The 22,712-nt window shown below is 40.1% G+C and overlaps 3 protein-coding genes across 5 annotated transcripts; 1 reads left to right on the top strand and 2 right to left on the bottom strand.

The window, feature by feature from the left end:
* Positions 1–1,444: 1,444 nt before the first annotated feature.
* On the bottom strand, positions 1,445–6,849 carry LOC115750089 (protein HGH1 homolog). Its single transcript, XM_030687260.2, has 9 exons — positions 6,583–6,849; positions 5,666–5,788; positions 5,086–5,283; positions 4,859–4,937; positions 4,247–4,392; positions 3,189–3,302; positions 2,684–2,815; positions 1,816–1,929; positions 1,445–1,728 (listed from the first exon to the last, which is right to left on the bottom strand). The coding sequence occupies exons 1-9, from the start codon at positions 6,634–6,636 to the stop codon at positions 1,678–1,680; spliced, it is 1,011 nt and encodes a 336-aa protein (XP_030543120.1). The 5' UTR covers positions 6,637–6,849; the 3' UTR covers positions 1,445–1,677.
* A 1,583-nt stretch (positions 6,850–8,432) lies between these two features.
* Positions 8,433–18,391, top strand: LOC115752163 (PH, RCC1 and FYVE domains-containing protein 1-like). 3 transcript variants are annotated; one of them, XM_048278687.1, is made up of 11 exons: positions 8,433–8,814; positions 8,989–9,199; positions 9,516–9,579; positions 10,050–10,136; positions 10,560–10,649; positions 10,971–11,051; positions 11,199–11,357; positions 11,479–13,578; positions 16,482–16,628; positions 17,156–17,445; positions 18,010–18,391. In XM_048278687.1, the coding sequence occupies exons 2-11, from the start codon at positions 9,102–9,104 to the stop codon at positions 18,098–18,100; spliced, it is 3,207 nt and encodes a 1,068-aa protein (XP_048134644.1). In that variant the 5' UTR covers positions 8,433–8,814; positions 8,989–9,101; the 3' UTR covers positions 18,101–18,391. The 3 variants fall into 3 exon arrangements, with proteins under 3 accessions (XP_048134644.1, XP_048134643.1, XP_048134645.1); XM_048278686.1 differs by having other exon boundaries at positions 8,433–9,199; XM_048278688.1 differs by lacking the exon at positions 9,516–9,579 and having other exon boundaries at positions 8,434–9,199.
* A 476-nt stretch (positions 18,392–18,867) lies between these two features.
* Positions 18,868–21,055, bottom strand: LOC115752170 (pentatricopeptide repeat-containing protein At1g26900, mitochondrial). The gene has a single exon (XM_030690223.2). The coding sequence runs from the start codon at positions 20,806–20,808 to the stop codon at positions 19,132–19,134; it is 1,677 nt and encodes a 558-aa protein (XP_030546083.1). The 5' UTR covers positions 20,809–21,055; the 3' UTR covers positions 18,868–19,131.
* Positions 21,056–22,712: the final 1,657 nt, after the last annotated feature.

Here is a 22,712-nt window from a genome sequence, read left to right as displayed (position 1 = left end):
GACGATTTACCAATTAAGTTCTAAACCTTTCAATTGTGCCAATTTAATCCTAAACCTTTTGCCAAATTTTCAATTTAATTCTTCCGATAATTTTTTTTGAAAAATACTAATGTCATGATCTAGCCAGTACTGACCATTTTTTGTTGCACAGTTGGTGCTGATGGGACAATTACTGCAGTTTTTAATTTTTTTCATTTAATTTTTTTTATTTTTTTCTTCCTTTCTTTTTTCTTTTCCTTTTCTTGGCCAACGTGGTCTCCACTCAACCCTCGCCTGCTAGAGGAGGGCCGCGACGATCACCTAAACCAAGTGAGAGTCATCTGCCTTCGTTGGCCAAGAGCTGTTCTAAGTAAATTGTACACTCATTTAAACACTTATATGATTTTGATTTTACCATTCTATATCATTTATGACCCATTTACAGAATAGAACAACTCAATTCATCAAATATAGATTAAGAAATGAGCCTGTGACCTCTTTTTGATAGGTCTACTCTGAATCTATCAACTAGATAATGCTTCTCCTCTATACTCTTTTTCTGCCCCTTGGTTGAAAAGTGGATATGTTAGTCCATGTAGAAGATAGCAAACTATCTTCTGCATAGTCATGTTCATGTATTAAATGATGAATGAGACTGGAAGTCCTTGCGTGACCATGGACCACACAGAAATGACTCATGAGCTATGATCCACAAATTTAATGGGGAAACGGGTATGTCGGTCTCTAATAGCATGGGATGAATGAACCTGTATTATCCTCAGCTGATGTTAAAACCACCACCTATGGGGACCCAGACCATAATGATCTTTGGATCGATGTAAGTGTCCATCAAATTCCTTGTTACGAGATTGAATGAACAGCCAGATGGGCAGTTCGTGGAAATCCATTTGCAAGGGCGAAAGGAACTAAGAAAACGGGAGCGAAAAACCGATATAAGATCTTCCAAGAAACAGATGTGTCCCTACTTATCGATCACGACATGGACGTCCAACAAGCAAATTCAAGTCTTGAAAGTCGCATTTTCCCCCTCCTGTTTATCAGCACGAAGATGCACCACTGACCACTGAAGGAGAAAAAGAGGTGTGGCATAAGTCATAACAAGAGACTCCAAATAAAGATTAAAAAGGAAAAGCTATTAGAGCAATTCCCAAGACTTTCATCTGATTAGAGTGAGCCGACGACATTCAACAGATCAGGGAAAACCGTCACTATGATACGATGATATGACCTTAGAATTCAAGATCTCGTAGGAGATCACATGCGGACATAGGGGTGTAAAAATTCCTTTAAAATTAAGCTGAACATTACTTCGAAGACTTCGATGTTATGCAGTTTAACCATGCTTAGCCCAAGATGAATGAATTTGTGACCCCCCCAAAGCCTGACGAGAAGTTTGTCCAATGCTTAGGTCTACCTGATCTCCTATTGCTATACAGAGGGAATATACTCAGAAATTCCTTACTGCCTGCATTGGTCACCCGAGAAAATAAAAGGGTGCCTGCCTGAGCAAGTTAAACATCATTCATTTTTCATAGCGTATATTGAGCTACATGCTATGTAGAGAGCACAAATAAACCTGAAGCCAGAGATACAATGACCTTCACAGTCACCATTGTCCCTTGAGGGAAAACAGAATCACAAGGACTTTCTTGACCGAAGTGTGCAAGATACATTCAGCTACTTGGTTGCTTCGGCGGTTGATTCCTCCGTTCCACCACCGTGAACAAGCTGCCACACAACAAGAGGGCAATTAAACCTAATAGGACATGGTTTGGCCGCAAATGGGAAGGGAAAAGGCGACAAAAGTTAACGCACCAACGAGCCAATCCGCTCGTAAGCTTCCATTACTTTAGGATCTTCCTCATCTTCATAACCTACTTGAAGTATCCTTGGCGCGTTGACGGACCACAAGGCTCTCCTCCCCGCTTCCTATTGGAATCATAAAGAAACATGGAATTAGCCGATTACAATCAGAGCAATCTTATATCATGTGGCACTACTGAAACAAGAGATGATGCAATACTAGAAGACAGCAAAAATGGTCACTATCCTAGAACAAGTCTGCGGATTAAATTGCAAGCATTTGAAGTCAACTACAATGGAAAGGCTTTTGCCACAACAGTTTATTTCCTTAGATAGGATAGCCAAATAATGGCCCTAACCTCTTTTACTGATAAGCACCAAGATAGCCTAGAAAACCTGCATAATACCAGTTCCTCTCTCGATCATACTAAAAGTATTTCAGGACGTGTTGCATGATTGCATCAGTCTACCCACAAGGTATCCCTGTATTTTTCACTTTCTAGCATACTGACATTCCCTGTGTCCTGGGAGAATGTAACAGATGGACAGGACAAACTCACAGCCAAGAATTAAGTGAAAGTAACATCTTGACACAAGTAACCTCCTCCTACTTTGGCTCAACATCCTGAACAGGTGACATTTCCTTATTTTGTGGTCACCTCGACTTTCAAATGACATCTACAAGCAAAAGACTGTAATCTCTAAGAGACAAGTATATCCATCTTTTTACTGAGAAACCAACAATTCAGCAATTGATATACCAACAGAACCAGATCGAAAAGTTCCTCAATTTCTTTGACACTTCTGAATTTGTAAACCAAACTCGTTACTTTCCATGGCATATGCAACGAAGCTTATTTAGAAGTCTAAACTATCACACCTGTAACACGATTAGATAGATTGCCTCGAGTGCTTGGATCCGAATTTCAGGATCATCAACTGGTTCCCGGTCAATTGACAATGCAGTCCCAAGCTCAAGAGGCATCTTCGCTGTATCTTGCTCGGCGTAGATCTGCACAAAAATCATGCAAACGTACTTAATTAACAAATGCAGAATAGAGAAAAGGAATTGGAATCAGAAACAAGCTCCAAAACTATTGCTGAAATTGCACTCTAAGGATACGATGCAACAACTGTACAAAAAAATGCTCCAGCAGAGGACGTACATCTGGTGAGAATTCATAACTATCTCAAATGTATTACTGAGGATTTCATCAAACCAATTCGAAAGAGTTCTTTCAAAGGATTTCCCGTGTGAAATGCTGATTTAGTGGTGATTTTACGTTAAACTTGATAGGTGGTGATTTGAGACAAAGGGAAACGGGAAAAAAGCCTTGCACTTCTTTAAAAGAACAGGCTAGAGATGAAGAATCAAAAAGTAACACCTTGTGACCAGCAACAGGCAGAAGAAGAGCGGGCCAAAGAAACTCGGACACTAAAAGCAAATTCTGCAGTTGATTCTCAGCTTCAAAACAGCAGTTACGAATAGTTCCTGATACCTGCAGAAAGAAATTTAAGGAGATTCATGCTAGGACAGTACGATGGCAATCTCAGTCACAAAGAGAGGCTTATTCAGGCTTGCCCCAAGCACTCATCCATGTGAATCTTAACTGAGCTTCCACACGCTATACCATTATAGGAAACTAACACTTGCCCAATCTTTTTGTTGTTTATCATCCAACCAAAGAAAACCAAGGCAACTGCATACTTAATAAATATTTTGTCATGCAGCCAGGGATAGCTGCAGAATAGGTTTGGGCCGAATGATGCAAACAAATTAGCCTTATCTAGCCGAATTTAATTTGGGCTAAATCTAGGTAAACAATCAGGACTCCAGAAAAAAAATGACACCTGAAGTTACATGCGTATCCAAATTTTTTAATATGTTTTGTAATAACAAAACAAACGCTTAATTAAATTACTCAAATATCCCAGACATTTTGCATCTTCAGTAAGATAGCAAGATGATAATGATAATGCTACTATTATCTAAAGAGGTTCGGATACATCTAATGCAGATATAAACTCATGCTAAACACTATGCCTCCTTGCAACTGTTCCCAACCTGACTCAAAACTCGAGTAGCTCTTTCCTTTTTGTTTCTTAGTTTGGCCAAACAACAACCTAGTTTCAAGCAGAGAACAGCAGCTCTTGGTGATTACAAAATACTAGTATAATGAAGGCGACATACTTCGTATCATGAAGGCACGTGAACAACGATATGATTATAAATATCAGTTGCCTATGAAAACGTCATTAAAAGTGTGAACGAACGAGTACCTCAATCTTAGGAAATTCTGTAAGTCGATATTTGTCCAACTTTTATATCATGCAAGCCAGCATAAATTAAATTCTTATGTGCACTTTCAAATCACAAAAGTATTTACTAAAATACCATCTCTGATGTTCAAAATCAATTTTATATGGCTGTGTCAAAACATACCCCCTTTTTCCGCAATGGACTACTTGAATCAAATTGACAGATGATCTGCTTAAGAAGACCTCGTTTGGGGTCCAGTAAAATCTTCCTCCCAGCTTCATTCTTTGAAATGTTTACCAGGATTGAACCCACATGCTCAAATGAATCATCTAGTAAAATGACAAAAAGGTCAATTCAACGATCGATGTAAAGCACAAGACAAGCATATATGAGGAAGTACTAGCAAAAACTTTCTCACACACAAAAGTATTCTCATTGCAAAAATTGGAACGATTTTGAATTTCTCGCCCACTGGAAATGGATAGTATACTAGCTGAGGCTTGCCCATTTTATCTTCCAGGAAAACAGCAATTCTTAGTCTTGAAAAACTATGCTCTCACATGCCCATGCCAACAATTCAATTTTATCTTGGCACACATTTAATCTTCTTCGTAGGAGAGGATCTTAAGTATGAACAAAATACATATATAGGCCTCTGTGCATAGCAGGCAGAAAAAATGATGATACAAAAATAAGGCCAAATAAAGGTTTATTGTGGCTCAACAAGGATAACTGGTTTGTGTGAACGCCTCATTTGCAAATGTGTAAATAGACTTCCATGGAATGGAAACGCACCGCCTGATTCATTGGAGGATCTACAAAATGACCTCACAAGCTTCATCACATATAATCCTTGCACCTTCTCATCTCCTGTCTAGCAAGCAGCAAATCCCATATATAACTTTCTTAGAGTGATAGATCTTAGATGAAAGACACAAATACTCTGAAAAGGAGAAAGCATACAAATACTCTACATATTAAGGATGACAACTGTGACTACATGATGAGCTGGACTGAAATACCTGGAGCAATGACGCGATACCAGCATCCGACTGCGTAAGATTGACCAGAAGCATAACGAGTAATCTAGAAATTGTTGTGTCTGGTTTGTACAACAAATCCATGGCTGTTTTGACCATTCCTATTGTGACCATTTTGGATGCCATGTTAGAATTCTGCGAAAGATTTACAAGAGCTTCTGCTGCAGGTTGAGACACCTCCTGATTAATAGACATAACCCATTGCAAAGAAAGTTATTACTCATGAATGTTGTATAGGCAAACTGCTTTGCAATGGCCAAGGAAAACAGACTCAACTTTTTGATTCAACAAATTCAAAGGCATATTTAGAATTTCTACCTAGCATTGGGAAAACCACATGATTAAGAGTCTATATCTTGTTTTCTCGACACAACATTAGGAGAAACGAACTTATATGATGGAATGGAAAAATAGAAATGTGTAAAAGCCAATTGTAACTATTCCGATATTACTACTATAAAGCCATCAATCCAAAAATTGTTGGCACACTTCTCTTATATTGAGGCTTCTTTCTGATACATACATAGAGATCCTATCATGGAGTAGATTGCTGAAGAATCACCTTATTTTCACTCAAAAGTCGAACCAATGACGGTAACAAAATCTTTTCAAATGTGGCCAGAGACTGCAACCCATCTTCACTTCCAGTTAATCCACTGACAATGTCCACTGCCACCTTCTTCACCTAATATGGAAGAGAAATGCCCACAAGACGAGACTAAAATCACAATAGCCCCAGTACCAGAACTCCAATAAAAGGATGGAAAGAGAGCATATAGGATCAATTATGTAAGAAATACATGTAGCCAAGCTCACTTAATGAGAAATAGCGCATTTGAGCTTCTCATAATGGTAATGTTCATCTTTACCATTCAAGTTTGAGATTAACTGACTCCATCATCGCTGTTGTGATAAGCATAAAACTCAACTCAAAATTGCCCTGACGCTATCCAGCAAAAAGAACAGGGGAAGAAAATACGTCGTCATGTTATAAAGATGACAGAATCGGAATTTCGGATTGAAGATATCTCAATAGATTTTCACAATTCAAAAGAATAAGAACGCCAACGTATTACATAAGAAACAGTCTCGACGAAGTGTCCTGTTTTCCCACAACACCAACATGAGCAAGCAACCAAGTTCTAACCTTAACGAGTCGTTATGAGGCCAAAAAAGACAACTTTTTTTCCCTTTCTTGATCGCTACGGAGCTCAAAATTGATCTTTATTCGTCTTCTTTTCCTTAAAGTGCACCGCTTTCAAGTCTTTCGCTAATTGCCACGCAAATTTTTATTGCCTTCTCAATCATCACTCCGCAAACCAAATCGCTTAAGCATGGGGTGAAGGGATTGAATCGTGGGACTACGCATTTAGACAACATAACCAAGCGAAACGGGATCGAATTGGAACTGGAACTTTATCTGCTTCTTCTTCACAAAGATTTACGAGCTAAGAAAACAAAGGGTGAAAGGGAGCTTACGGGAGGAGAAGGAGAAGACAAGAAGCCCACTAGCTCTTCCATCTCAGTCGCCATTGTTTCGTACGTGGGTGCGTGTTGTGATTACTTCGAGTTCAGAGCTGTGGCGAAACGAATCGAGAAGAATTTCAGAGACCCAACAGCCTCAAACCGGCGTCGTCTCTGTTCGTCGCTCGTCAGCCGCTTTCCTATCAAAGTATCGATCCCTTCCTCTCCGTCGTTCCCCCTTGGCTGCTCCGTTTCTTCGAGAACAATCTCAAATGTTGTATATATACACATATTACTCAACCACATGGACAATTCTCTTGATGCCAAGTCACCATCACTTGGGCACTAATAATGAAATTATGCTCCACTTACCTCTATCATGTTAATATTAATTACTAGTTACTGCGGTTGAAATTCTGGTTTCTTTTTTATAGTGACAATTATATGTCTTGTGATCAAGGATATTTGAGATTTCCTATTTATATGAGTTTTTTCAATACCTCCATGTTGGGATTAATTGCTAGTTCAAATCCGACACACATTTATATATTTTTTGGAAATTAATTGGAATGTGTTCTTATCTAATTAATAGGTTTTGGTTCTCACGACCTAGTACGGCAACTACTTGTCAAAAAGCCTCTGTAACGAACTGCGTATGCAATTTTGGTTTATTATTAGGAATTTTAGGTCTTTATTAGATAGCCCGTACTTTTGAATTTCGGGATTGAATAAAATTTACATGCGTAAGTTATGTTAATCTTCCATCCGATGGCATAAAATTAAATTAGATGAGAGAAAAAAACAATCGAATTTAAGTACGTCTCTGAATTTGTGGGTCCATGTCACGCGTCAATAACAATTTGAAATGATCGTTGTCATGCCGAAAAGACATAGTAATTTGTTACTTAATATATCCAAGAATAATTATCGATACTTGAAAGTGAATCTCATGTCACTCCGCTCCTATCATGACCCTATGTTTAAAAGTCACCACAACTACTCTCTATTGATAGCTTAAGCTTTTGATGCAAGATCCATGATATGTATGTATTTTCGTGATCTTTTTCAACTCGTTTCACATGAGTTAAAGTAAATTTCATCATTGGATTACCCAAATTTCATAAAATGTACGAGAATAATTACTCAACCTTCAAATTCATTGCGGCTTAGAGATTTTATGGAACTGCTAATATGGCGAACCACATTGACAATTCTCCAGATTTCAAATCACCATCACTTAAGCACCAATGTCAACTCTCTTGAGTCGACAATATTTACCTAAGTACAGTTAATCTCACATATGATGGCATGAAATTTAATTGGACAAGAGGAGAAAATAAATCGAATTTAAGTATGTCTCGTAATTTGCGTGCTTATGTTCTATATGATTTTTTTTTTGGCATGAGATATGAAATTAATTTGAATTCTAGAATATTTGCATGTTTTACTATAATAATTTTGAAAGAAAGACAAGTTTGTATCCTTTAATAACTATACAATACGAATTATAAAAATTGATTTCTGAAGCAAAAATGTTGCCATGTACGCCCTTGGAGCATCGAGAATTATTCTCCATCCGATGCTTTTACGTATCGAAGTAATCCCCCTCTTGGATATTCCATGGCCTGCAAAAAGAAAACAAAGCGAGAGCAACAAAGAGAGAGAGAAATTCAAATAAGTGGGCCCTTCACGGACACGTGTCGCATAATAAATGGGCTACTGTAAAAATGAGGTGGCGCCTAATATTTTCTCGTTAAGATCCCCCGCAAGCCACGTCAGCTACCAAATTGTAGTTTAAAGGACAAAGCTAACTAACGATTAACAGCATCTCGGCCTTGTCGAATCCATCCCCTTCGGTTGTATTTTTCACTCTCATTTCGGTTTGCTGACGTGGCATTTGGCCCGCACAAAACACCCTTCATGCAAAGATTCGTCCCCTCAGCGAGAGAGACGGAGAGAGGGAGAGACGAGCACGTCGGAGCAAATCCTCAAACTCTCTCTTCAATATCGGAGGACAGGAAATCGCAGATACCGACGGGAAGCCTCTCCTTCGTCGCCGCTTGATCGAATCGTCCTGCCTTTTCCTCCAGCTCTTCTGAACCGGAACGATCCCGGAATCACCGGAAGCGGCTCAGGAATCGCGCGAAACCGCCGTGGATTCTTGCGGCGTTGTCGAGAACCGATAGCCGTTGCCTCGATTTTGTGCGTAGCGGTCTTCGGTTGATGGATTTTGTTTTTTTGTAGCTGGTGAATCGGTCGGAATTGGCCTTGAGCTGTTTCGGAGATTGGAATGGGTTCGCAAGTCCTTGCTTCATCGCCTTTTGCGAGCCACTGTTGAGGAATCCGAGTCTTATGGCTTAGACATTTCTTCTCGAGCTGCATTTTGGTTTTTGGACCTCATTTGCGGCTGTTGATCCGAAGGAATCGTTGCGGAATTGGAAATCATAGCGAGGACGTGGAGTTGAAGTGATTGTGGATGGGTTGGAGTTGGAAATCGCCCCCCAAATTTGAAGATCTCCCTGGTTGGTTGTCAAATGGGTGTTTGGTGTGCGTTTGGGCATCGGATGACATTGAAACTTGAATGGCTGATCCTCAGAAAAGTGGTCTCACCACGGAGAGGGATATCGAGCAGGTATTCCCCTTACTTTTTGTTTGTAGCTCCGATTTTGTCTTCTTCCTACTAATATATAGATTGTGCTTTAACAAATTGCTGTGATAAATTGTGTATGCTGGCTTATGATGGTGATATAGTGCGTATGTCCTGTGTGGTAGTTGCATCTCTCCGTCCCATTTTTTGGTGTGCAATTTTAGTATCTTATTGTATTTTCCTTTAGTGCCAAAAGAAGCTGTTAACGATCACTTGCATGAGTACTTCACTTGGATTACTCAAATACTGCATCATAGCATCCGATAGCGTTTAGAAACATTCAATTACTTGATATAAATGGATTTTTACCCAGAGAGGGGAAGTGCCGTCGAGTGACCTTTGGAGACTTGGGGAAGCTGCATATGGGATAACTAGCACGAAGGCCTTCATTCTTCCATTCCTTTGTCCATCTTGCGCTGATCAGTCATTCTTATAATCAATTCCCATCACCTTGACATAAAAGTTTTCCATCTTTTTGAAACAGCTTGAGTTCTATGAAGCTTTCCTTTTGGAAGCCATTTTCTTGTTCAAATTTTTCTCAATCTTGTCCTGCGAATGGCATCTGCATCTGCCATTTAACAATGTGGAGAATGAAGCTTTTGAAAAGCCTTAATGCTAAGTAAACAAGTCATTCAATGGAGATCCATCCTCAATGTCAAAAGTTGTAGAGGTGACCGGCAGTTTTCGGTTTCAGTGGAGATATCCTGCTCTGTCTAAGAGAGGATGTATTTTTTTTATACTACACAGTCAGGACTGTGCTTATTTGAGAACCTTTCACAATTTCATGTCTATAGCTACAAGTTCCGGGTAGTCAAAGTCAAGATTTTGATTGCAGGCAATTACAGCACTTAAAAAAGGCGCTTACTTACTGAAGTATGGTCGTAGAGGGAAGCCAAAGTTCTGCCCCTTCCACCTTGCCAGTGTAAGTCCCGCGATGCTACTTAAGTGTTTGAAAACCTGTTAGAGAAAAGATCTTAGAAGTAGTCTCTACATATTATAAGTTGCACAGTAGAATAGATTTGAGACCACTCGGTACCTAAGCTATGTGGATTTTCCATCTGCCTCATGGGATCATCAGATTTTGTGATTTAGACTCGTGATTAATGCTAGTGTTGTTGTTAAATCGGCTAGAAACCCAATTTACTCTGGTCTAAGTGTAAACTGAAGCATGCCTTCAAAATATACGCCAAAAGCCCAAAGGAAGCTGTTGATAGAAAAGGTTCCCATGGTTATCCGTATCAATTTTCTCCCTGAACCATGCTGCTACCAATCTCTCCACCTGGAAATTTATTTGTGAACTTCCTTAAGTTCCTCTCTTGACTACTTGATTTGCTTTCTGTGTCAGGATGAGTCTACATTGATATGGTACTCTGGCAAAGAAGCAAAACAGATTAAACTAAATCAAGTCTCAAGAATTATACCTGGACAGCGTACGGTAAGTTATAGACCAGTCTTGCTTTAAGTAATGGCCACTTTTAGTTTTTAGAAAATGTACTCGCCAAAGCGTTTATTTGTAAGTCTCTGGATTGTAGTTGACGTCGAAACACTCTCTCCCCTTGAAACATCACTTTCTCCACTGCACTTACAATTTTCAGCAAAATCATGCATGTTCATGATTTTGTTTCTAATAATATTTTCGTTCATACTTCTACATTTATATTTTGTGTTCTTCGTTCTCTTGGAAGATTACAGATATATTTTAAAGGTCATTGATCCCCTGGTTCCAATTTTCTTATCGAAATGGCTTTTCATTCAGGCAATATTTCAGCGTTATCCACGACCTGAAAAGGAGTATCAGTCATTTTCCCTTATCTGCAGTGATAGATCCTTGGATTTGGTGAGTTTGTCTGTAACGGCCCTATCTTAGCCACCTAGTGAAGGGGAAAAAACAAATCACATCTTGTTTCCTGTGGAGTACCTGTAACAGTCTTTATAGGCTTTTTCTTATGGATATTTGTCATGAGGCCATTGCGTTCATGAACAGATATGTAAAGACAAGGATGAAGCTGAAGTTTGGTTTGTTGGTCTCAAAGCATTGACCACACGGGGTAATTTCCGCAAGTGGAGGAGCGAGACAACCAGTGAAACTGCATCCTCAGAAAGTCCGCATGCACGAAGAAATTCACCATCCGTTACACCATTTGTCAGTAGCTATGTCTTTCTCTCCATGATTCCTAAAACCATCGTGATTACATGAAGCTTTAGCTTCTTCTTTTTTCTCTCCCCCCTTTTCTCATTTTCTTTTTAACCATTCATGACCACAGGATCCTGGACATATCCAAGGCATTCAGCCTCCTGGTGAAAGTACTTCACAGAATAGGTTAGGAAAGGCATTCTCAGCCTTAATATCCTACACTGCTGCAGACACAGGTTTCAGACAAAACGAACCCATTGCCAATTCTCTTAACTCAGTGTCACCAGGGGGAGGAGATAACTGGAATGGTCGAAATTCTGGTGCTGAGACATTTCGTATTAGTTTATCCAGTGCCGTTAGTTCATCAAGCCAAGGTTCTTGTCGTGAAGATTTTGAATCCCTGGGTGATGCTTTCATTTGGGGAGAGGGATTTGGCAGCGGAATTCTGGGTGGTGGTCAGCATAGAGTTGGGAGTTCACATGATACGAAAACGGATGCTTTTCTGCCGAAGGCTTTGGAATCAGCAGTGGTTCTTGATGTTATTAATATCGCTTGTGGTTACAGGCATGCTGTGCTTGTTACCAGGCAAGGGGAAATCTTCAGCTGGGGGGAGGAGTTGGGAGGTAGGCTTGGGCATGGCATAGAATCAGATATTTCCTACCCCAAGCTTATTGACTCCCTCAGTGGCATGACCATTGAGTTAGTAGCATGTGGCGAGTATCACACATGCGCTGCCACGCTTTCTGGAGATCTTTATACTTGGGGGGATGGAACTCATAATGTGGGTTTGCTTGGGCATGGAAGTGAAGTCAGTCACTGGATTCCAAGGAGAGTAGGAGGTGATTTGGAGGGTCTTCATGTTACTTCAATTGCTTGTGGACCTTGGCATACAGCTGTTGTGACATCTACTGGGCAGTTGTTTACTTTTGGAGATGGATCTTTCGGTGCTTTAGGACATGGGGATCGTGGCAGCATAAGCATTCCTCGGGAAGTGGAAGCTTTGCAAGGACTACGCACAACAAGAGTTGCCTGTGGTGTTTGGCACACTGCGGCTGTGGTTGAAGGAACAACCGAATGTTCTTCTTCGGATGCTTCCACCAGTCCTGCATCTGGTAGACTATTTACATGGGGCGATGGAGATAAACACCGGCTTGGGCATGGTGATCAAGAAACCAGACTAGTTCCCGAGTGCATAGTAGCATTGTCAGATGAAACTATTTGCCGAGTAGCTTGTGGGCATAGTTTAACCGTGGCCCTTACAACCTCAGGACGAGTTTTTACTATGGGAAGTACTGCCTATGGCCAGCTTGGGAATCCTTTGGCTGACGGAAAGGCTCCAGCTCGTGTTGAGGGGAAAATTGCAGATAGTTTTGTTGAGGAAATCACATGTGGATCTTATCATGTGGCAGCATTAACTTCCAAAGGAGAGGTTTATACCTGGGGAAAGGGTTCAAATGGGCAGTTAGGTCATGGAGAATGTGACAACAGAAGTACACCTACACTGGTTGGTTTTTTGAAAGACAAGCAAGTGAAGAGTGTAGTATGTGGTTCTAACTTCACAGCTGTCGTATGTCTACATAAATGGGTATCCAGCATTGACCATTCCATGTGTTCAGGATGTCACAGTCCATTTGGTTTCAGGAGAAAACGCCACAATTGTTACAATTGTGGTCTAGTTTTTTGCAAAGCATGCAGTAGCAGAAGAAGCCTGAAAGCTTCTTTGGCTCCAGACCTGAACAAGCCATATCGTGTGTGCGATGAATGCTACGCTAAACTAAAGAAAACCACTGAATCTGGTCCTGTTATGCGCGTACCTAAGGCTAGAACTGATACTTTACGTCCGAAAAATAATGAGGTGGGAGAAAAGGACAGTTTGTGCTCCACATCAGAGGGGCGACTATGCAGGCTTTTGTCTGCAGACTCTCTTAGTATGGCTGAAAGCAGGCATTCCATACATGATGCAAAACTAGGATCACGTGGTAGCAATGTGTTTCCACTTTTTAACAGAAACTTTCAACTAGGAGGTCTTAATACAACAAAAGAACCTAACCTTGTTGGAGCTCCCACAAAATTGTTTTCATTTTCTGTACCTGGTTCCAGAATGCCTTCTCGATCAGCGTCTCCTCTTTCGAGGAAATCTAGTCCGCCTCGGTGCTCTGAAGTAACTACCGATGACTCAAAGCACAGCAGTGACAGTCAAAGCCAAGAAATCATCAATTTACGAGCACAGGTATCTCTTGAACTTGTGCTTTGTTATAAGAATAATACTATGTGCTGGTGTTAAAAGTCTTGGTACGTTTTCATTTATGTGTGGCATTTGCATCAGTAACAGTTGTTGCGAAGCTGAATATTCTTCTTTTTTCTGCAAGAGAGCTTCAATCATTTGATGACCATAAATTGTAGTTATAGATAACCTAAATGCAGCCAATGACTTCCCAGCAATACACTTCATTTTCGAAGGGATATGCCTGCCAGGGGAGCAAAGCATCGGAATAATGATGTAAAAGGAAGGTTTCCAGGTTACAACTGGCATGAGATTAGTTAAAATATCTTCCTGAAGTAAATAATAGGAACTGAGAAGAACTCTGTCCCAATGGAAACAACTATTGGCCAGTAGATTGATTGTGGATGTAGTCTGGAGGCACGAGGTGCCCCTAAATTTATGATGGTGGTTGTGGTGGGGGTGAGGGGAGAGAGACAATAGTGGGGTCGACAATATTCAGAAGTTCTTGATAGGATTTAGAGGAGTATACAAGGAGAGAGAGATAAGAATGAGGAGAAAAATTAGTTGGAGAATCATGAACTTGTTCTCTGGTATGCTTTTTACACAACTGCAAACTCTCTTTTTCCCCTCTGTACAATTCTTTCTAGTTTGTCAGCCTCATAGTTTCCATGAATGTCATTGTTCTTTGAGGCCACAGTTCAAATTTTTCGATGTGGTATACATAGTTACTTGAACTGGAGCTCTAGAAAGTTCTAGTATTTTACTCTGAAAAATGTTTTAGGTAATATGTCAATTGCCGAAAAATTATTTGAACTAATTTAAATGATTATGAAGAAAGTAGGTAAAAAGCTCCAATAACATCTGATTGGTTATGCCCTGTTAATGTGGCTTTATTTTCTACACAAAAAGAAGAGACAAGTTTCTATTTTTTCCTTGGACAGATTTTTTTTTTTTTTTGGACGTACCTTGGACAGATTAGCATGTCGAAAGATAAATTTTCATAGGTGGTGCTAGACGCATGACAGGTATTCTCTTTAAGGCTCTAATTCTTTTTCTAGATTAGGAAACAAATTACCTGTTCAAGAGAAGACATCCTACATTGTTTTTGGGATCAGTAGAAGTATTTCATTAAGGGCCAACAAGGGGATGTCAACCCCTGTACAAAATCATTTACACGATAAGGTCCACCAAAGCATTACATCAAGACACATGATCTGTGTGGGCCAAAATGTAAAACTGAAAATCCGAGAGTCTATACTTATGACAAAATGGCTCTGAGGAATCGAAAACTCTCCTATTCCTCTCTCTCGAAATTAGCCGAAAAACGTTGCTTGAGGGATCAAATGAATCATCTTTCTCCTATTTTCTAGAACGGATGCCCACCCTTGCTCTTAGCTCTTTTTCCTCTGACTCCACACTCACCACTGAATACCTATGGCAGAGAAGACCAGATTCCAAATCTTCTTAAACTAACAACAGTGTAGCAGTAGACACTTGACAGATTCATCTGCTGCCTGTTTGCAAAGGAAAAACCAGTTCACCCACACTCATTTTTGCAAATTGTCCAAATTTAGGATGCTTCCACAGGAAGCTCCGAAGCAAAAAAAGAAACTTTGGTTCACACTCCAGATTTACAAGTCAATTTTCTGGAGAACCCATCATTACGTTTTTCCTCCATCAAAGTGGGAAAGATATCCTGCATTGAATACCTGTGGAGCTAAAAAAAATCCCCAACGTAAATACAGACTAACTGTGATGCATAGGCTGAATCATTTTATTTTGTTCAAAATTTTCCTGGAGTAGTGAATCACATTGTTGTATTTGGTCTATGTTTAGAACCAGAGAGAGAGAGAGAGAGCCTTTTTGAATGCCATTAATAAGCGCATTGGACACTCCCCAGAGAGATGCTTCAGCTCATCTCATGCATATAGAATCCTATTAACCACCAAACATAGCAAAGAGAGAAACCCTCACCACTAGTCTCTCCTCAGGGAGATAAAATAAAGTTAGAGACAAGATACAGGCTTTAATCTTGTTGACACAGTATCAGTACGAACTGAAAGAGACTATTTGCTGTTTCCATCTTGACAATATACTCTAGGAAATCTCTGTGAACCTGGGAGGAGTCTACAAAGAGGATGCACAAACAGCAGATTTCACTTGGATTATTGGGTTCCAAGAGTTTACTTGCCTCTTAGAAATCAAAAGCCAATGATAGGATAATCTCTAGTACTATCATTGATCAGCTTAGATATCTTCGAATCATGAAGCAGTGAACAATTCGGTTTTATTGATTAATTCAAAATTGTCTAATTGTATATATTTACTTTTACGTATGAGTTTCAGGACCCTCTCAATCAGCATGTCAGTGGTATCCATCCACCACTAATTAGGACCAATCATAAGACACAACCTGTTTAATGCGTAGCCAGAAATTGTTATATTCTGAATCAGCTGCATCAGATGTCACATGAAGCCACAGATATGGTCTCTGACCCAGATTGGTCAATTCATTTAAAATAAATCTTGAAGGAACAAAAAAGGGTGGTACAAGTGGTAGCCTTGACTGTCAGCGTTTCCAACGAATAGCCTTGGTTTTCGTGATGATTATCCACTATCTTTGTGACCGTCTGCTATTCTTACTGAGTCTTGACATGAAGTCATCATGCTATGTACAAAGCTGTAAAAGGAGTTTATTTGGGCGTATGAAACCTTCAGGAGTATGCTATTTTTTTAATCATCATCTCTCACAACCACAACAATTTGTTAATCTCTCTCTCACATCAAAATATAGATTATTCTTCATTGTAATGACAAGTGAACCAATTCTGCTTCTTTTACCGACTCTTTTCTAAATGTCATCTTTAGGTGATTAAATATCTTTTCAAATACTTTGGAATATTTTGCAGGTGGAAGACCTCACTTCCAAATCCCGTCATCTTCAAAGTGAACTGGAGAAAACGTCTAAGCAACTGAAACAGGTCACTGCAATTGCAGAAGATGAAGCTCAAAAGTGCAAGTCTGCTAAAGAAGTTATAAAGTCTCTAACCACTCAGGTTTGTTGGCTGGTCATCTCTCTCTCTCTCTCTCTCTCTCTCTCTGTGGATCCATCCAAAGTATCTTCATCTCGCCCAAACTATTTGGATTAGCATCTTACTCCAACAATACTCTTCAGGAGTATTTTCTGCATTCAGATAAGACATGTTAATTTTGCATTAAAAGGATCAATGTCTTAATCTGACACTGGCAATAGGGTTACTCATTTGGGAGTTGTCATGTATAGGTGCATCCCTTCACCATAAGCATGGTCATTTAATAAGTTCTTTTATGAGAAAATGAATCTATGCGGCAGTTTCCATCTTTGAAATGGTGGCCATTCAGTGTCATGTATTCTGTAAATGTTAATGCCTAGCGAAATTGCAGGAAAGCTGAGAACCGTAAGTCTCACTATTCAACTCTCACTCTCTCTCTCTCTCAAACACATACCATGCACACTCTAGGTTAGGCTAGTTGGTAGTTGGAATTCAATGCTCGGATATAGCCTTTACTTACCATAATTGTGCAAATCTAAATTAACTTGTAGTTGAAAGAAATGGCTGAAAGACTTCCAGTCGGACAGAAAGCCCAAAGTTCTGGTTCTGTTGTCAGAGAACTGTCCAGTGATCCAAACTTGATCCCTAAGGAGAATCAGTCAGCAAAAACTAATTTCCTAGAAAGCGAGTCCCCTATGAAGCCTGTAAACACAACTCTGGTCAGTGGAATGAAGCAGCAATCTGAGAGGTCGGAATGGGTGGTGCAGGATGAACCAGGTGTCTACATATCATTATCCTCGTTACCCGGGGGAGGTAATGAGCTCAGACGTATACGCTTCAGGTATCAGCATCTTGCCATTCTTTGTCTTGGCAGCATAATTAGATAAGAGTTGAATTCTGAGTCAGACCAATGTTAAGTTATTAATGGTTATTATGTTGGGCAAAAATGGGAAGTTGTTGCGCGGTTCATTTACATTGCATGAAAGAACCGAACTGGATAACCTGAGTTCACATTGTGATGATGTGCTGGAGGCCAAGACAAGTTCATTGCATAAAACAATTCACCAGTTTTCTGCCCAGCCTAGGAACAAAACTAGATTGTGGATAGAATATGAAATCTTGTTCATAATTCTGTAAGGAGTTTTCAGAAAGCCGACTTTTGTGCTATGCTTTTCTCTAGATCTTTCTTCCTCTAGCTTGAAGCATAATCCAGCCACTGTTTGGGTCCCGCATTCTTAGTATTGGATTAACCATTACCTTTTCTGCTTCAATTGCCTGCCATCTTCAAATTCTGAACTTCAGGAAGCTGTTAAACTTGGATGGACATCAAATATTGGAGCGCTAATCAATTAAGTCATACCTGTTCGGAAATTGTTTTCTGACATGGCATTTTTCTCTCATACAGCCGGAAACATTTTACGGAGGAACAAGCAGAGAAATGGTGGGCTGCTAATGCAGCAATGGTTCTCGAGCGACACAACATACAAAGTACATAGTTTGTTGTAGCTCCCACTGTGGTTTTGCCTATAGTAAACCAAAGCTCCTTGACAGACGTATCCAGGGCCCTCTTCCTCTCCGCTGGAATCTGTATATTTTTTTTCTTTTTCATGATTCAGTGGAATTTTATTCGAGGATGGGTAGATGGTGACAGGTAGATTGCGGCATGAAAATGTAGAGAGAGAATCAATAGACGGAAAGATCCTCAACGAGGGATGTTTTTTTTTTCAAATTTGAGCTGCTGTAATTTTCGCCATATAGTCAATAGATTTTAATCTTTCTCAGTATTATCAAGCATCTCAGTTTTTTAACTCAGATCTGCCTCATGGACAGGCCCTGTTCTTTCCGATACCACAAGTTTTCCTCACGTTAACGCTTCTATCCCATTGTTCTAATCTTGATGCAGGAGCAGCCTTATAGTTCCTTTCAATTCTGGGTCAAATGGCATTTTACCTCAGAATTGTTCATCGACATCCTCCTACTCCAAGCTTATTAAATTTACATGCTACAGTTGGATGAATCAAAGAAGAGCATACATACTTATTGCAGTAATGGAAACAAAGTCATTTCAGAGAGTTCAGAATAGACATTGGTGTCATAACACAGAAATCTGAAGAAAAACTGATTAAGTTCGTGATCCTTCGCGTGACAATCCTCTGACACAAATGCTTTTGATAGGATAACCATATGTTTCTCAGTCATACTTCAGATTATTGTCGATGTCTTTTTGCGCCGGTATATAAACTAAGCCCTCCAAAAGACTCTGTTAAGGAATTTCAAAGTCGAAAATGTGAAATAATTGTTGATCTAGAGGTTCATCAGGTGTTGAAGATTGCAGAAGATGCAAAACTATCCCGTGCTTCCAGTGCCGGAATTTGGTGGGAATTTCTTCTACCAATGTTAATTCATTCAGGCAATCACCCTGTTTCGGCAAAAGTTGAACCCATTCTCCTCGGGCTCTGAAGAAACTTTCCCGGCCAATCAGGCTGGAAGAGAAGCTCTTGTTGCACGGTCAGATTTCTCCAAGCAGTCACACCTCAATAGTGCTACGTCCTGCTTCCTTCACCGTTTCCTCCTGTCCTTTCAACTCCTCTGTGATGGCAATCTTCGGTAACCTTCCTGCAGCAGCATAAGTACTTGACAGAAGGATTGCATCTGCAGGGTGCAGTCTATATGTCTCCCTGAGCATTCGTTTCACATCTTCCCCTAACTCTACATTCCCATACACTCTGCAAGCACCCAATAGAGCACGCCATGTGGTGGCATCCACCTTAACTGGCAAGTTCTTAATGAGATCATATGCTTCATCGAGCATTCCTGCTCGTCCCAGGACATCAACCATACAGCCGTAATGTTCGATCTTCGGCGAGAAACCATACTCCCACACCATTTTGTGGAAGCAGTTCATAGCCTCCATCACGAGCCCTCCATGGCTGCAAGCACTTAATACTGCCAAGAAAGTGACTTCATTTGGCTTATGTCCCTCCTTCTCCATCTGACAGAACAGCCTTAGGGATTCACTTGCCTGCCCATGATTCCCTAGAGCGGAAATTATAGCAGTCCAAGATTTCACATCCTTGTCTCTCATCCAATTGAAAATGCCAGCAGCTTTCTCCAAAAGGCCACATTTAGCATACATGTCCACCAAAGCTGTTCCTATGACTGTATCTGTGCATATTTCTTCCTCATCAACAGATTCATGAATGTACTTCCCAATGCTTGCAGCAGTTGAGGCATCGCAAGCAGAAGACAATCCCGCCAACGTAGATGAATTCGGTACCACCTTTTTTAGCTTCATTAAATTTAGCAGCTCTACTGATTCTTCTACTAGACCATACCTAGCAAACTGCTGTATCAAACAGTTCCACATGGCAGTGTCCTTTTGATCCATTTCATTGAAGATTTTACTCCCTGCATGGATATTCCCGACTTTTGCATACGTATCGATCAAAGCAGTGGCGACATTCAGTTTCAAGGAGAAGCCAGTTTTAATACAATGCCCATGGATCGTCTTGACTCCTAGGAGACTCCCAACATCACCACCGGCATTCAAAATGTTCAGCATTGTGGTGGCACTTCCTCTCAAACCACTCCAAATCATTCGCCGGAACAATTCAATCGCCAAACTTGACTTAGATGCTGTAACATAGCCAACCATTAACGAGTTCCAGGAAATCAAGTCATTTCCTTGAGGGAATTCATCGAACAACTGGCGCGCATGGCTGATTCTGCTGCAAACGCCATAAAAATGCAAGAGGCTGTTCTTCACCTCAACAAAAGATCCGTGACCAGATCTAAGGACAATGCCGTGAACCCCTCGGCCAAACGCAAGAGCCTGCACTCGCGCACAAGCTTTAAGGGTCATTATGAAAGAGAACTGATCGAGTAAAATCCCCTGCGTCCGCAAGCCATTGAATATGGTCAAAGCACGTTGTGGGTCGTCGCCAACTGAGTACCCTCTGATGATGGTATTGAACATGAAGAGATTCGGGGATTGTGACGAGTTGAAAATGGACGCGGCATATTGTGTGTGTCCGATGGAAGACGCGAGAAGCTTGCTCAAGCTGAAACGGTCTCTGTCGAGGCCGGTTTTGACCATACAGCCATGGATTTGAGAGATCTCAGAAAGGGTCTTACAAGATTGAAGCAGAGAAGCAAGCGAATGGTCCGAGCTGAAGACGGCGATCAATTGTCTTGCGTTAATCATAAATGGGCGAAAGTTTGGATCTTTGCCTCAGTCGAGTGGTGTCGACCAATAAGAACATGAACCGGCTTCAAAACGGAGGTACTTGAAGCGAAAAAGTGTTGAAATAAGCTTTGAAGATGGATCGTCTATACAAGATCGTGTGTCGTAAAATACTCAACGCGGGCAAATTTGAATCTTTTAGTAAGAATCTTAACAAGTTGAAATTGAAAAGCTGGGATTGAAAATGGACGCTGAAGAGCAGGGATTTGGCTCCAACTTATGCATCCTTCCATGTTATTGATAGAACACAAGGTTTGAACTTTGAGGAACCGTTCTTACAAACCTTTGTGATGCGTGCATGAGGCGGGCGAATACATTTTGAGTGATTGTCGAAAGTTTGAAGATGGAAATTGAGCGGACAAGGTAAGTGTAGGATAGGGTATGATCAGATTAAGGCCTAAGGGCACGCCGCCAGCCAAGAATCAAAATCGGGATTCGAGATAGAAGCTCACTACCAAGGTTTAAAGGAAAACCACCGATGAAAGCTAAAGGGTGTTTGGTTCACCACCGAAGAAAAATCTAATTTCCAAGACTAAAGAAACTAAAATCAAGCAGGAATTCTCATTCATGCATTAAATCCGATGTCTCTTTTGCGATGGAGAACACTTCTTTATAAATAGAAAGACTAAGACAAAAGAAATAGAAAAAGGAAATAAAGATAAATTTCGTTCACCGGCCTTATCATGCTAATAACAACCTTGAAAGATCTACTAATATCAAAAGAAATAACCCCAATCAATCTCCCATTGATATGTCTTTGATTTGCCATCAAATCAACAACTAATCGAGCAAGATATGATATGACATGAAATCAGCAATCAATCACATCTTGAATATGCCATAGAATAATCAATCAATCAATCATATCTTGAATTTGCTTTTAAATCTTCAATCAATCCGGTCACCAATCAATTTGGTCATTCGTTTTGAAATTAGCAATATTATTGGAAAGGGAAATAATCAATACTTTATTATTGACAATCTTAGTCGATAGTCTTCATTTTGGCATGATCTACCGAAACAAGTTGTGACCTTTTTCATGCAAGAATAAAGATTAAGTCGAGTCAATCGATGAATTCATAATTGAGCTTGAGAATCAATCGACAAAGCCCGATGCACTAGCATCAATCTCCCCAGGTTCAAAAAGAGTTGTCCTCAAATCTTATTGTGGCTTGATCTCTAGGATTAGAAGTTGCAAAATTTGCCACAACTATTTTTGCCGGAGGAACTTGATCTTGAAAATTTTCTAGAATGGCCTCTCCAACAAGCAAGACAATATATTAGCTTCACACTAATAAATACATTTAAGGCGTGCTGGAAAGATGAAATCATATCGAACCCAATTCTCAAATTGATGAACGCTACGAGAGAGAATGCTTCTGGCATACGAAATCAAAGAAGCATGTAATGTTATTGGCTGCCATAATCATTCCATCAACATTTGCCTCAATAAATTGATTTGAAGGTTTACCGATGCGAGCGCATCGGGCTTTGTCGATCTATTCTCAAGCTCAATTCTGAATTCGTCGATTGATCCGGCTTAATCATTATTGCTGTATGAAAAGGCTGATTTGGTTACAACTTATTTTGGTAGATCATGCCAAAATGAAGACTATCGACTAAGGTTGTCGACAATAAAGTATTTATTATTTCCCTTTCCAATAATATTATGACAAGATTGATTGAAGATTCAAAGGCAAATTCAAGATACGATTGATTGTTGATTCTATGGCATGTTTGAGATGTGATTAATTGCTGATTTCAAACCATAGGTTACTTGATTAACCGCCGATTTGATGACAAATCAAAGACATATCAATGAGAGGTTGATTGGAGTTATTTCCTTTGATAGTAGTAGATTTTTT

This window comes from Rhodamnia argentea, chromosome 5 (genome assembly GCF_020921035.1).
Source record: "Rhodamnia argentea isolate NSW1041297 chromosome 5, ASM2092103v1, whole genome shotgun sequence".
NCBI classification, from domain to species: Eukaryota; Viridiplantae; Streptophyta; class Magnoliopsida; order Myrtales; family Myrtaceae; genus Rhodamnia; species Rhodamnia argentea.
Note: the sequence above shows the minus strand (reverse complement) of the source record. Positions and strands in the feature narration are given on the sequence as shown.

Coding starts and splice junctions, on each gene's coding strand:
- LOC115752163 (XM_048278687.1), top strand. CDS start 9,102: ATGGGTGTTTGGTGTGCGTTTGGGCATCGGATGACATTGAAACTTGAA. Junction 11,358..11,478: donor CACCATCCGTTACACCATTT/GTCAGTAGCTAT, acceptor TCATGACCACAG/GATCCTGGACATATCCAAGG. Junction 16,629..17,155: donor TAAAGTCTCTAACCACTCAG/GTTTGTTGGCTG, acceptor ATTAACTTGTAG/TTGAAAGAAATGGCTGAAAG.
- LOC115752170 (XM_030690223.2), bottom strand. CDS start 20,808: ATGATTAACGCAAGACAATTGATCGCCGTCTTCAGCTCGGACCATTCG.
- LOC115750089 (XM_030687260.2), bottom strand. CDS start 6,636: ATGGCGACTGAGATGGAAGAGCTAGTGGGCTTCTTGTCTTCTCCTTCT. Junction 4,393..4,858: donor ATCCTCCAATGAATCAGGCG/GTGCGTTTCCAT, acceptor TCATTTTACTAG/ATGATTCATTTGAGCATGTG. Junction 3,303..4,246: donor GTCCATTGCGGAAAAAGGGG/GTATGTTTTGAC, acceptor TTCTTTCTGCAG/GTATCAGGAACTATTCGTAA.